The sequence below is a fragment of the Bos javanicus genome, chromosome 10, assembly GCF_032452875.1.
Source record: "Bos javanicus breed banteng chromosome 10, ARS-OSU_banteng_1.0, whole genome shotgun sequence".
Taxonomy (NCBI): Eukaryota; Metazoa; Chordata; class Mammalia; order Artiodactyla; family Bovidae; genus Bos; species Bos javanicus.
The window spans coordinates 90749967-90765204 of NC_083877.1; the positions used below are offsets into that span (position 1 = coordinate 90749967).

General features: G+C 38.5%; 1 protein-coding gene across 5 annotated transcripts in view; it reads left to right on the forward strand.

Moving 5' to 3' along the window:
- Window positions 1–14751, forward strand: part of NRXN3 (neurexin 3) — a 609682-nt gene extending 594931 nt beyond the window's left edge. For 2 of the 5 annotated variants that reach the window (XM_061429595.1, XM_061429596.1), the window contains one exon: window positions 11940–14751. In XM_061429595.1, coding sequence (XP_061285579.1) covers window positions 11940–12241 — 302 coding nt within the window. In that variant the 3' untranslated portion in view covers window positions 12242–14751. Of the gene's footprint in view, window positions 1–11315 lie in introns of all 5 variants that reach the window. The other 3 variants (XM_061429593.1, XM_061429592.1, XM_061429594.1) reach the window with 2 other exon arrangements.
- The last annotated feature ends 487 nt before the right edge of the window (window positions 14752–15238 follow it).

A 15238-nucleotide genomic window follows, 5' to 3' on the forward strand; every position in this document is an offset into this window, starting at 1 on the left:
TTATAATCTCCATATTACACATGAAGAAACAAACTCAGGAGGATTAACTGACTTTTCCATGTCCTAACAAACTAGCATAGTAGGTAGGTAATACAATCAAGATTGGAACTCAGGTCTCCAGACTCTAAGACTTCTGTCCCATATACTAGATTTCAGGTACAAGGTGAGCCACTTTTGATATGAAATTTTAATTCCGCTATGAAAAGCTCTAGGCTAGTGTAGGGGTGAAAAAAAAAAGCAATTAATGATATACATTCATTAGTTCATTCAAAAATGTTTGAATGATTGTTAGTATTCTGGTTAGTTGGAAAAATAAAGATAACAAGATGCAGTATTCTCACCCTAAAGTTCTTAGAATCTAGCTGAAAGTAAGAAGAAAACAAATTAAATGAAATGGAGTGTTGGAGTCATTGAAAATCTGTATAGAATGCAGTAGCTTCATAGAAAAGAACGGAGATTAGGGGACGAACCTGCAGGTACAAGTTAAGGGTTTTGTAAACATAGGGGAAGAAGTCATTAATTCAAGGTCCTTCTACATGTAAATGTCCTAACTTATGAGGTTTGAAAATGTAGTACTACCTTTTGTAATGTTTTATCCTATCTTTCTTCTTAAGTGTAAGAAGTTGCTTTTATTTAGCAAGCAGATCATTAATACAGAAATACAATTCTGAGTATTGGGCTTGATGGTGTTCTGGGCTCTTTTCCATCTTGGAGGTTATACAAAATAATTCATTTGGACCTTCCTCTGGGATCTCACCTGTGCACACTGAAGACAATGTCCTCCTTGTCAAGCAGGACACGCTCTGCCAGAGAGGCAGGTTTGCACCTTGAATTCCTTCAGTATTCTTTGGGCTTCTCAGGAACAACAACAGGCAGCTTAGAAACATATTTCTTCAAAACAAGTACACTTTCCGAGATGCATTCAGAGTAACTCCATTTTATTGTATTTGATGTTCTTAAAAGTCGGATTTTGCATTTAGACAGTTATTTGGACATAGTGGGATTAAAATGTCACATCAAAATATGTTATTTCAAGTCAAATTATAGTATTATTTGTTCTCAATGGCAAATACAATCCCAAAGCATTCTTAACACTCAGTAGAGGCATATACAGAGAACCATGCAGTTATTGGTAATAAAAACCTAGTGTAGATATCTAATGAAATATGAAAATGAAGTTGTGACCTGATTATGAGCTACTAGAACATTATTTTCTATCTTATGTTAGAAATCAGACAAGCTTTGTGTGTATTAACTGCTGGTTGACTTCTAAAATGTATATGCACTGATATAGAACTGTGTTGGCTTCATCTGAAACTGTGGCTTCCATGGGTTTAAAAAATACGTATATTATTTTATTTGCAAAATGACAACCACAAATTTTGATATGTTCAGTTGTTTAAACCAGTGATTTCCAGAAAGTCAATGGTGTCCTACTTATATAAGCTTTAAAACAGGCAATTTTGAAATAGGTAAATTACTCAGTATAAACCTTAGGAGACTCAAATTGCTGATGGATCTTCTTCAAAACACCTCTCATTTTACAGGAGTATGATACCTGGACATATCTCAGATTTATATCACTTATGTTTCCTACAAAATTGCCCGTGAAACAAAAAATAGCCCATGTGAATGTTATTAAAACTTTGTTCTACAGAAGTTAATTGATGCCTTGTGAGGCAATATTAACATTTATAGGGTTTTGTCATGCAATAAAATTCAATGTTAAAAGTATAATTATTCAAAAAAAATTAACTGAATGGCAACAAGGGTTTTTCTTTCCCTATATTATTGGGATTTTTTCCCCTCCTCCTAAAACCGCCAGCTGTCCTTTGTGAAGTTCCTAGAATAACAATTCGCATAAAACCAGAGACTAAAAATCTTGGTACGGACTGACCCATGGGGACACATTACTATAATTATTTTAAAATAAAATAATAAAAGGGGCGTCCCACAAGGGACAAAAGTCTGACTCCTCCTCACAAATGTATTCTACTTGTCAAAGTCACCCCCAAAATCTTCTTAGGAGTAGTTGGAATTGGCTGTCAGAACCAGATGCTCTCAAGTGTCTCACCTCTGTGGTTCTCCTACCCGGGTTTCCCAGTCCTTGGTTGACCATTAATGTTCTCACAGGGATAAACTATTTAATGTAATTCTTGTGATCTCTTCCAGTAGAGGCTGAGGCCATTTCTAAAAACTCTTTCCCCATGATCCTTTCTACACTATCTTCTCTCTCTCTCTCACACACACACAGACACACACACACAAACACAGACACACACACACACAGATACACACACACACACACTTTTCTCTTTTCTTTCTGTCACTGTAGGTTGAATGGAGCATTTTGTTTCCCACGCAGTCTCTAGGAGACAGGCACCTTTTCCCCCAATGTCCTTCAAATAAGCTACCTTCATTGCCTGACGATCCTATAGCTTACTGACTCTGTGGCACTGCGCTCTTTTGGAGCAGAGGACTGGAGAGTGGGGGTTTGCTCCTGTTACTTAGAAAAAGCTCCAAACTCCCCATTTATCAGGTACATTTGACGACCACAATTGTCACACGTGTACTCTGTCAATTTGGCTAAGCCCAAGAACACGTACATGGAGCCGTGCTAATGATGACCCCTCTGTGTCTTACAAAATGTGCCTTCTGAGACTGTGAGTGAATCCGGGCTGAGTTTCCTAGAGCAGAACCCATGAACTCATGTGTGCTTTTTACCTCAGTTGCTGCCTGTACAGGCTCTACTTCAGCGCCCAACACACGAGTGCACATCCACACACACGCTTACAAGAATGCAATTGGCAAGAAGTCTTGGGATGCCCTCTGCCCCTACTGGAAAGGCATGAAACTAAATCCAATACCTTTCTCCTGCTCTCAAATTTGTCTTGCTGACCTCTTCCCAACCCTAGCTTGCTGTTCTGTTTTTCTATTTTCCCTAAATGCAACTTACTTTTAGCATGTATTAACTTGGTTAGCATTCCTGCCATGACAGGATAATAGACAATTACCCATTGTCAGTCTTAGCCTCTTTTTTTCTCTCTCAAATGTCTACTTAGGACGTACATCCAGACTGCACGCCCTTTTTATTTTTTTAAAAAATGCAAAACAAAACAAAAAAAATTAAGAAAATGCAAACTTTCTTTTTCAAAGAAAATGCAAAATTCGTTTTTAATGTTGGCTATCACCAAAAGGGGAATCAATAAGCCAGAAAATACAAACAACAACAACAACAAACAAAAAAGTGTCCCCTGATCGCTCTGTCTGTGCCTCCTCAGCGTGTGCATCTGGTTGTTCATCTCTGAAAGTGTGTGAACTACTTTTTTCTTTAAATTATTTTTTGTTCTTTGCTCCCTTCTTGTTTGGGAATTCAGTGCTTTTTGTACTATATCTATCTATCTATATATATTGATGTGTTTCTTTTTAATTGCTGGATCTTTAGATTTGGTTTTATCCAAAACTATGACAAAAAAAAGTTATGAATTGTTTTCTGCAACTTTCCCCCACTCCCTCTTTAAATGTGGAACAACTTCAGCTGCAGAATCCCCACAGCCACATCTTCCACATAAGCCCAGTCTCACCAGAATCACACGCACCATGGGTGGCATGGGGAAGATGGGTGACGTCACTCAGACAGTACCCTTCCTATAGAAGGAAGTAATGGATGACCCAGCCAGTGGGCTCCCTGCACAACTTTGTCTTTCAGTCACATAGGAAGATCTCTAACCCCCTCCCCTAACTCTCGATGGGGCTGTGTGGCTGCCGATGAAGTTTTTCAACTTGAATGCATAAACCTAGTCTCCTTGTTTTTGCTTTTAACCTTCTGATCATTATTATAAGTAGTAGTATTATTATTACTATTATTATTTCATGTATCTTGGCTACTTTTAGTAGGGACAAAAGTTTAACTGTTTTTATTATTGGAAAATCTTTAATGAAACTGTAATGACTTTTGGAATAATTGCATGTTGAAGAAGTTGCAGCTTAGGGTGTGTGAGATTGTCAGTGTTAGAGTTCTGTTCTTTATATCTGTAGATGGGCATGTGTAGGCTCATTTGTTTTTGTATATTGCCCATCCCTTCCTTACAGCCAGAAGCTCTAATGCAGCTAGATCACTCCGTGCCGCCCTTACATGGACATGGCGACTCACTTACACATTTACTCCCATCATCTTCATCTCTTGTGTAGTACACTCATAGATATGACCCTGCCCTTTCTGCATCTTCCCTTCCCATCCCCCTCCTTTCTTTAGCATTGTTCAAATTTATGTGCTGTCATCCATCCCCTTCAATTAAAGAAATTCTAAAACTTGTCAAAAAAAAGACAAAAAGATTTAAACTCAATATATATCTGAGAACCTATATTAATGCAGAAATTCATTCAAAACTCTCTAGATTCATAGATTTTTTTTAAAAGGCAAATTATAAAATTAAACAGGATTTTTAAGTTTTTTTTTTAAATCATTGCAATCAGAATAATTTCAAATTCAAAATTTATATGCCCTCCCAAGCCCCTGAAAGTAAAAAAAATTGGTAAAGTGCAGATTTTTTTTTCTTTTCATGTTATGTGGTGTGGATGTATGTGTTGTTGCCTCCTGTATCATCCTCTGTTGTAAATTATTATATTTGAAAATTAGACATTTTGCTCAAAAGTTTTAAAAGAAATGACAACAAAAAAAGCAAGTTACAAGAATGTGGCAATTCTATTTGTCCAAGAGCATTCTTACACAACTTTCTTTTGTAAATTTTTCTTTCATGCCAAAAAACATGCGGGCAATTTGTTGATGTAAGTTGACTATAAATTAATACAGTATGCTTTTTTTTAAATTATTGTGTCTATATGGAGATGATTTCTTTCTTTATTTTCTCTACAACAACCTGTATTTTTTAATTTGCTTTTATTTTTCTTTCTGTCCTTCCTTAATTGTGAATGCCTTGATGTTGATGTTATTTGCTCTCTTTCCCTCTAGCTTACTTTGGCCCTGAAGTTGATTTTATTTTCTACTCTATTATTTTTTAAGATAATAGTAAATGTTTTATTTCATTTGTGTCTATTTGCTTAATTTTCACTGTTATGTTTTGTGCTGAATTGCTCCTAATAATCGATGTGAATCCTACTCTTGGTGGAAAGGTATAGGTAAATTGTTCTTACCATCCAAGGGAAGCCTGACCTCTTTGCCTGAACCAACTTTTAAAGCTTTGAAAGTAATGGTAGTCTCTACAGTGGGATGTGAAATTAGATACAACCTATGGGAGGCCTGTACCCTAGAAGAAAATTAATTGAGTTAGCTACAAGTGTTTAAATTAGTGGTAATTACATCCTAATTTAACTCCTTAGAAAACATTTGGGGAAATCAGTCCCTGATTTTATTTTCCTTCAGCACAGGGGAAATAAGATACTCTCAAGTGACTATGGTAGAGTTTGTTTTATCCAGGATTAAAATATCACCATCACTGAAAACTACAAAATCAGACTGATTGAGAAAAGAGACATCATGAATCTCAGGTATCTTAAGTATTGTCCTATGATAATTGATAATGCTGCCTTCCAAAGTATACAACTAACTACGGTGAAAGACACCCATGCACAGTAAGCGCCCGACCTCCCCTCCTCCCTGTCTGTCCTTCCTTTTCCCTTTCTGTTAATATTTGCCATTTCTCTCAAGGATTTAATCAGGTAAGCTTTAAAAGGATCCTAAGAGTCTCTCAAGAAGAGACACGATGATTTTCACACCTAAAGTTTTACTTAGGAAATGTTTTCGGTAGGTATTACCATTTGTGTGACTCTACCATGAGAATACCCCTTGCCCATAAAGGTATTTGGATCAGTTATGCACTTCAGGAAACATAAGCTCAGCAAGAAGTGCTATAGAATTTTTAAATAAAGAAGTTACTTGCTTCACTCGAATTTTAGGATTGGTATTACTATTGCAAAAATATCAAACTGAAGTGTGGATAAGGGATATGTTTTCAACTCAGCAGCATCTGTGAGTGAGCTTTATCTGCCTTGGTTTATACGAGTGTATATTGTTTGATGTGCTGGATGATAGTTTAGGTGTAAAACTAAGAACCTCCTAAATGGAGTGCTATTTTATCTAACTGGAACATTTTGTTTTTGTTGAAGATGCCTAAGTCCATTTGATATAAGGCTAGTCATTTCTTTTAAATATAAGCTTGTGGGGTTATTATAAATCATTCTTCAAACACTGCATTAAAAATAGCCTTAATTATCTAGATCCTATATTGTTATACTTCCAGCTCAGCATGAGACTACTCTTATTAAAAATGGTCAGAAAAAAGTAATCAACAGTATCAGTGTTTATAGGCCCAAAATACCTAATAGAAATATTACTAATATCTAGCATATTAGAATAGCAGTCATCTCTGTGCTAAATATTAACATGCATTTTAAGTGACACTAACATGAATCATTTTTTACACTGGTGGCTTGAGGTAAGCTGTGTTATTATTTCTATTTTACAAAGAATTTAATAAATTTGACCAACTCATAGGGCTAGTAAACCAGAAAACTGTGATGCTAACCTAAGTCTGAGTGATTTCAAAGGCAAAACTCTTAATCAATATGCAGATGAAAAACTCCACAAGACATTCCTTCTTTTACACTTTCCAGATGGTGCTAGTGATAAAGAACCCACTAGCCAATGCAGGAAATGCAGGTTCGATTTCTGGGTCGGGGAGATCCCCTGGAGGAGGGCATGGCAACCCTCTCCAGTATTCTTTTCTGGAGAATCCCATGGACAGTGGAGCCTGGTGGGCTACAGTCCATGGGGTCGCAAAGAGTCAGACACGACTAAAGCGACTTAGCATGCACACCCACACAATGATATCAAGGGGCTATTGCTCATCTTATCTGGGCATATCTTGAAAAGAATAGACTCTGTAGCCTTTCAGAATCAAATCCATTTCAGATAAAGTATGGGGAAAATGTCCTGCCTAAAAATTCTCATCTCATTAAAATACTATTTAAAAAGCTAAGTCCCTTTGAGACACTTGAATTTTTCCGGTGTCTACTCCCCAGGGACTTGCCATGTCTATCCATGACTATTTTTCCTGAGGATGGTTGAAGAAGAGCTTCACGGTTCCAAGTTTCCAGATATGGATGTGTTACAAATATACACTTCTGTGGCACCGAATGACTAAAGGAATACAATTCAATAACTAATTTGGTGGGGGAAAATGACTCCTCCCCACTGTGTGTGAGTTTCCCAGCAGAGAATTAGGAAAATGAAAACAAGAGATGAGGTAAAGAACCTAAACACAGATAAAAAGAAATTTAAGGACTTGGAGCATGTCGTCTTCTCCCAGAGTCTCATTCTTCAGTGTCACTGTTCTTCAAATTTTTGTGACTTCTAAGACCCAAATATCTCCAGAGAGGCAAAGGTTGGAGCCATATTGAAACTTTCTGCTTCTCTTCTTGTGTTTTGAGATGACCCACCACATCACTATAACCTGCAACATTCTCACAGTTCAAAAGAGTTCTATTAAATTTTTAATACACTGTCTTTTCCGATGGCAGAGAGCCCCTTTTGCTGAATATCAGCCCTAGATGCATGAATTATATATCTATAAATACACTCATAAAGTAAAAAAGCAGGGCAGCCTTCAGGGCTAAAATAGACCTTTTATATCCCTAGTGATCTCTCTGGTTTAAAGAAGAACACAACTCTGTCAAAAAAGAGTATATATTCCTGATTTAAAATGCTAACTTTAAGGAAAACAGATAGTTCTTATTCCAAACCAAAGGAAAATTCTGGGGACAGAATAGGAAAAGAGAGTTTTGATGGATTACAGGTTTTGTAATACTCTGCCAGCAGCTCCTGATGACTTTAAGCTTATTGCTTCTGTGAATACTTTTGTAAGCATGGCCATCTGAGAGATCACTGACTTCATGGTCTTTGGGCAGTGAAAAAAATTATCAGCTGCTCCAACATTTCTGAGGATAGTCACTTTGGATTAACACAAATAAACATGAAATCTTAAATAGCCTTCTGCAGTCAAAGTCATTTCTAGTAAGGATCTAATGATGGGAGAAACACTTCCCTCGCCTGTTTATCTCAAATGATGTGAGAGCCCTTGGACTCGTCTGGACCCTAGAGCCATCTTAAATATAGAATTTGATATAAAAATGACATATACTTGTCCCAGGCACCTTTCCCGTTTACTGTTATCTAAAAATTTCCACCTATATTCACTCTAATTCCCCTTTATAATACCAACTCCTATACCCCAGTGGACTCCCTTTTAAACTAAAGACATTTCTTCCAATTCCTTGAGATGCAAGGGCAGGGGAGCTATGGAAGTTTCTACAATTTCATTGATAAAACATTACCAGGTTTTAGGCTCAAAAGCCCCTAAGAGGTGCATAATTTATCATTTTTATCACTACTACTAGGATTACTAGTAGCATGGCCAAGAAAATTGAAGATTACAGTTTTAACAGATGCTGTTATTAAAACTCTGCACCAGCCTACCCATCATTTTAATTTTGAAATAAGCTTTTACCATTTCACAAAAGGGCCCCATCAACTTTTAGAAGCTCTTTGTTAATTAGTAAGCTTCCAGACCTTCTTTCCTTCCCATCATGAAAAGGATGATTTTCACTTTTTTTCCTGCTCCAAGAGAGATGCTCACTTCAGGGTGTTGAATGAGAAGTGAAACGCAAAGGAAAGTGGAAGCGATTCAACTGCAGAATGAGCAGTGTGTAGATGTTGTAGGTTTTTTTTTTTTTTTTTTTTTTTTTAACAACAAAGACACTCTGGAAGCTTTAGCTAGAACTGAAAAGACAGGGGGAAGAAACAGGCAAACGTTAAGACTCCAGTTGGGTGTCACAGATGGCACACTAAAAATGCAGATGAATGCCACTCTGTAATCAGGAAGACCGTGATCTTCACCTCACGTAAAGGGACACTCACATCCTACTTAACAATTTGCCTTTGCATTCAATTATCTGTCCCAGGACTTTGCCTCCCAACAAATCAGTCATTCCTTGCCCTTTATCCCAGTTTATTTTCCACTTAATATATATTGGGTTGACTTTTATCCTTGCTCTAAAAGGCAAATGACCCTCCGTATTCGTGCCAGAAAAGAACACCCGTGCTAAACCTTTGTTCTGGGTGAGATGGGTACGAACATCCTGCCTTGTCCTCCAGAGGCAAGTAACATCATTCTGAGCAATCCTAAGGGAATCTTTAAGCAGACTGCAAGTGCCTTCACTCCTTTGTTCTCACTGCTCTTTCCTTACTCAAAACTGCCTGCTTCCATCACCTTAAATATAACACTCGGGGCTGGAAGAAGAGGGGGAAAAGGAGGCACCTCGGGGTTAGTTTTAAGACTGGCTTACCTTTGGGGGCCTGTATTCTAAATTCCACTTATAAAAACTAGCAAAAGTGTGTAAATTATGCATTAAATAAGTTGCAAGACATATGAATTATATATGGTCACAATGTAAAACAAAAACAAAAACAAAAAAACACCATAGGCCTGCTAGCCCAGGAAAGCAAGCCTGAAGCTTTGTAAAATCTGCAAATGAGCAAAAATGGGTTGCTCAATAGCTGCAAACTCTGAGCGCTAGAAGAGAAGCTTGGGGTTTAGAGCACAGGCCAAAATATCATCTTGAGATTCTCAGAAAGGTTCTTGTTTTAGTTCCCCACATATGTAACATCGTTGGGTAGGTCAGGAAGGACGGTCCCACGCTCTCTTGTGCCTTCCGTTCCATATGGTACGCATCGGGTACACTGTTGCCAAGCTCTCTGACTCAGTTTCTCTGGCAGAGAATGAAAGCTTCTGACATGGATGAAAGCAGATTAACTGGGGCAGGGACTCATCATGCCGTCTCTGCTAGAAGATTTTTTTAAAAGCAATGGTTGGAATAATTTTTCAAATAAATTTAACAGAAGACATGAACTGTGACTTCCTGAGATTCTTTCTCTGTTTGAAAATAACACTATAAGGAGACACAGGATTATCTTGCTTTACATACAGGAATAATAAGCTTGGCCCTACATTTAGGTGAGTAACAGCCACCACAGAATATTTGTGATAACCATGATTTCCAGGGACTATAATTTAGTGAACTCTTCTGACCTTCCTTTCCTGACCTAGTCCTAGTATAAGAAGGGCAGTAACAAGGTCTGTGGGTAAACTGATAAATATCTACTACTCTAAATAAGAATCACTGATCTTAAAAATTCACTTTGCTCTCTCTACATTTCTGGATCTAAAAGTAAGTTTCCAGTAAGTCATGGATATATAGCCTGGGTATTTTTAAAATCTAGTATCTGCTCAGTGTATATTGCATATAATATAAAAGCAATGTATGAATATAACATTAGAGCAATACAAAGCAAGTTGTTGTTTTATAGTCAGAGGAGTTTCTGGAACAGCATAGTCAAAATGGGCCTATTGTATGAACATTTTCAACCTCTGTAAGTTCCCCTTACTTAGCTTATAGTAAAGGACAACTACACTTGATAAATGTGAAATAAAAAGTAGTAACTTATAAAATACTGAAGATGAGCTCTTTTGTGTTCCTTGATCTTGATATCAGTGACATGGAAAATCTGTCATTCTCATCCTAATGGGAGCAAATAAGTAGAAACCCAAGAATAAAATTGGAGATGGAAATGGCAACCCACTCCAGTATTCTTGCCTGGAGAATCCTGTGGACAGAGGGGCCTGGTGGGCTGCTATCCATAGGGTCGCACAGAGTTGGGCATGACTGAAGTGACTGAGCATGCATGTATGCCTTGGAGAAGGAAATGGCAACCTACCCCAGTATTCTTGCCTGGAGAATCCCAGGGACAGAGGAGCCTGGTGGGCTGCCGTCTATGGGGTCACACAGAGTCGGGCATGACTGAAGCGACTTAGCAGCAGCAGCGACAAGAAGAAAATAAAGAAATGCTCAGATTAATCACATGCATGTGTTCATGTACACACACACACACATGCACAATTGATGGTGAGTATCTGCAATGGTGTAGTTAAATGTCATCATCCCATAAGCAGATCCTGGAAAAAAGCCTATTTGAATTCTATCTAAATAATTACTTGAGAGTATCTTTAAATATCTAAGCCCTCACTCTATGAATTTCAGGTTTTGGTGGCAAGAGGCATACCATGGGCTCTAGATCAGCATAGAATGATTAGGCTGCAAGTAGAGAGGGTCTGGATGTGCATCCAAGGCTCTCATCATTTCTGAGATGTGACCTATGAACTGCATTCACTGAGCACGGCTGTGACTTGTGTTTCTACAAATGTACTAATTCTGTTTCTCTTTTTTCTTTTCCATCCCAGGAGGTGAATTAGTTATCCCTCTTCTTGTAGAAGACCCTTTAGCTACCCCTCCTATTGCTACTCGTGCACCTTCCATTACACTCCCCCCTACCTTCCGCCCCCTCCTCACCATTATTGAGACCACCAAAGATTCCCTGTCTATGACCTCTGAGGCGGGGTTACCTTGCTTGTCGGACCAAGGCAGCGATGGTTGTGATGATGATGGCTTGGTGATATCTGGGTATGGCTCAGGGGAAACCTTTGACTCTAACCTGCCCCCTACTGATGATGAAGATTTTTACACCACCTTCTCCTTGGTAACAGATAAGAGTCTTTCCACTTCAATCTTCGAAGGTGGCTACAAAGCACATGCGCCCAAGTGGGAATCCAAGGACTTTAGACCTAACAAAGCCTCCGAAACTAGTAGGACTACTACCACATCTTTGTCCCCTGAGCTGATCCGCTTCACAGCTTCCTCCTCGTCTGGGATGGTGCCCAAATTGCCAGCTGGCAAAATGAATAACCGTGAGCTCAAACCCCAGCCTGATCTAGTCTTGCTTCCGTTGCCCACTGCCTATGAGCTAGACAGCACCAAACTGAAGAGCCCACTAATTACTTCCCCCATGTTCCGTAATGTGCCCACAGCAAACCCCACGGAGCCGGGAGTCAGACGGGTCCCGGGGGCCTCAGAGGTGATCCGCGAGTCCAGCAGCACAACAGGGATGGTCGTCGGCATTGTGGCTGCAGCCGCCCTCTGCATCTTGATCCTCCTGTACGCCATGTACAAGTACAGGAACAGGGACGAGGGCTCCTACCAGGTGGACGAGACGCGGAACTACATCAGCAACTCGGCGCAGAGCAACGGCACGCTGCTCAAGGAGAAGCCACCGAGCTCGAAGGGCGGCCACAAGAAACAGAAAAACAAGGACAAGGAGTACTACGTGTAGGCGCCAGGCCGCCGCTCCCGGCGCGCGAAGCTGAGCCCGGGTCGTTCCTCTGCCCACAGACGCGCGTGTACTTGGCAACCTGAGCATCCCGCAGGGGTCAGAACTGTCCTAGGAGACGGGGCTGTATGGACCATGACTCCGGTGGGGAAAATCATTCGTGAACAGAACACCAAGACGCACGTAACCGAGAAGGCGCAAGCCACGGGCTTCTTTGACGCAGTCGCCGCTCGGAGACAGAAAGTTCTTTCTGCCCTGCTGTGTCAGCCAGCACACACTTTTGCACGCTGGAGCGAGCAGGTGGCTCCCCGCCCCCGCCCCCCCGGCCCCCCAACTTTTCGCAGACTTGGAAGCTTCCTTCTCTTGAGGACCTTTCACCCAAGGTAGAAGACTTCATGGCTTACTTGTTCCATAACTCCAAGTGAGTCTGTAATAATGTTTGTGAAGCTTGACTGTAATAATGGGTTTTTTTGTTTGTTTGTTTGTTTAATTATGTAAAAAACAAAAAACAAAAAAAAGAAAAGAAAAAAAAGTTAAAAACAACAAAACCCCACCCTTATCTGGTTCTGGCCAGTGTGCGTGTAACTTTTCAAGATCTGAGGGGAAAAAAATGGCTTTTGGGTATTTGATTATTTTTTGAAAATAATTGGACATAAGAAGAAGAAAAACAAAATCTCAGAAAACAAAAGTAAGAGAGACTATTGCCATATGAACTCAAAAGCTACCATGGTGTTCACTCTACATATCAGGTTGTGGTGTTTCTAGAATCTGTTGTCTGTTTCTATATGAGGCTTTGCTGCACACATAGCAAAATCATGGGATGGATGATGGTTCTGATTGGAAAAGCTGGTCCCTCAGGATCAAATTCCAGAATTTGCCACCCAAACCCTGAACAGATGTGGTTAGGGCTGGCTTTCTCAGAGCTATCAGCTTCACTTAACAATATTGTTCCTGTCCATGAGCCCAGCCAAATTGAGGTAAAGGAGATAGCCCCACAAATTAAAACAGAGCCTTTCCTAGGAAAGGGGGCCGGGGGGTGGGCTGGATCTGTGACTGATCGAAATGCATGCGAATATAAGAGAAAAGACAGTACAAGAAGTCTGTTACAGAATCAAAACAGACAATAGGGGAGTTCAACTTGTGATAGAACCACAAAAGGTCACACAAGCCAAACACAGCGTGACAGAGTGCAAAACTCATAGTTCTTCCCCCGCCCCCAACATGATAATGTTTTTCCTAGTGATTTAATTTTCCAGCCTGACATTTACAGATAACTCTATCCTTCCATTTGCTCACGTCTCCCTTCACCCATCTTTTCTAAAGATAAATAAATAACAAATGAATAAAGCTGCTGTGACACACACACAAAAAATGGAATTTAATAGTTTAATATATATAAATAAATATATATACAGATATATTTATCATGGTATGTTTGATGGGATGACTGAAACAGGAAAACTGTTAAAATCTTGAAGTGGAATGAGAATGTTGTTTTCAAAGAAAATAACAAAACAACAAAAAGTAAACCTTAAAATGTGAAGAAAGTGTGAGTTTTAGTTTTGTCACAGTTAACTGTGTCAAGGAGAATAAAAAAAAAAACTCTTCTCAGATTTTGTTTACATATTTTACTACATTTTTGCTGGTATAGTTCCTTAGCCACCTGTGTACATACTGCTTTGAGAACTGTTCTTTCCTTTGTTTATTTCCGTTTGTTTGATTTCTGTTCTAGTTGTCTTTCTTTCTGAAAAGAGGAAACAATGTACAGTAAAACAATAAACTGGTTCTGTGGCCATACCTAACCCGAAAGCAAGAGACGAAGCAAGACAAGTATTTACATGAAAATGAAATGTGTCCTCTGGAGGGTCAGATATATACAGTTTCTTTTGTACAGATGAAAATCAATCAGCTGTTTAGATTTAGAAATCTACTCTTGCTGGTCTTTGTAAGTTGCATGAATATTTGACTTTGAGAAAATATCTTAAAGATGTGGGGCAAAAAATGCAATCTCAATGATGGTAGCCTTTACTAATGTGTATGGAAAGAGGTGTTCCTCATTACCTGATATTTCAATGTGTTAAGAGTTTTGGATTATTTTATTATCATTGGAAAAGACAGGATTATAAAGAGGTATCAGAGCACGATTTTAGATAACTTAAATGGCCCAACCTATATGAAGTTGATTATATCTCGATGTCTGTAAAAGATTGCTGTTCTTGGAGTCTTGAGGTCTTGTGAACTGATTTCCTGCTTTCTTTCTTTGCATTTTTTTATTTGAGTAAAAATACATTTGTTATATTCCTTTTAGTGTAAGTTTCTATTTGGACAATTTTATGGGAACATGTGCATCCTGTATGTTAGCTTCTATCATATTCCTGTTGTTTTATGAGCAAACTCTTAAGAAATTTATTTTATGATGTTGTGAAGTTACTGCTTTTTTTTCCCTTTTCTCTTTTATTTCATATTTGCATTTTTGTTCAAGGATATGCTTAGCAATAAAATGTTCTTCCCAATCCTTGTATGATGATGCATTTTTATTTTCCAAACATTTATTAAAAGATCTTGCACTGGGGCTAAATATGATCATCATATTAGAAGTTAAGTAAATTAGGACCATGTTCATGGGAACTAAATATTAAAAATCACTACTAATTGCTTATCTAAAGTTATCAAAAGTGATATATTTGTGGGCTAAGCAGTTATTGTCTGTCAACTGAGGCATTATTTTTAGATTATTATTATTATTGTTTACATAATGATTGTTATTACATTATTATTTAGATAAGGTAACCAGGAAGGAAAAACTCCTAAACAGGTAAGACTACAGAAGCATTTTATTCTGGAAAAAAAATTATTAGATACTATATTTTTTTAAGTGTTTGGTAACATAAAGTATTTGCTGTAAGTTAACAAACTTTCAACAGTTTTCCAGAACCATGTTCTATATTTTCCAAAACCGTGTTCTTATCTGAAGCACTGGAAAGTTTTAGGTGGCTTCTT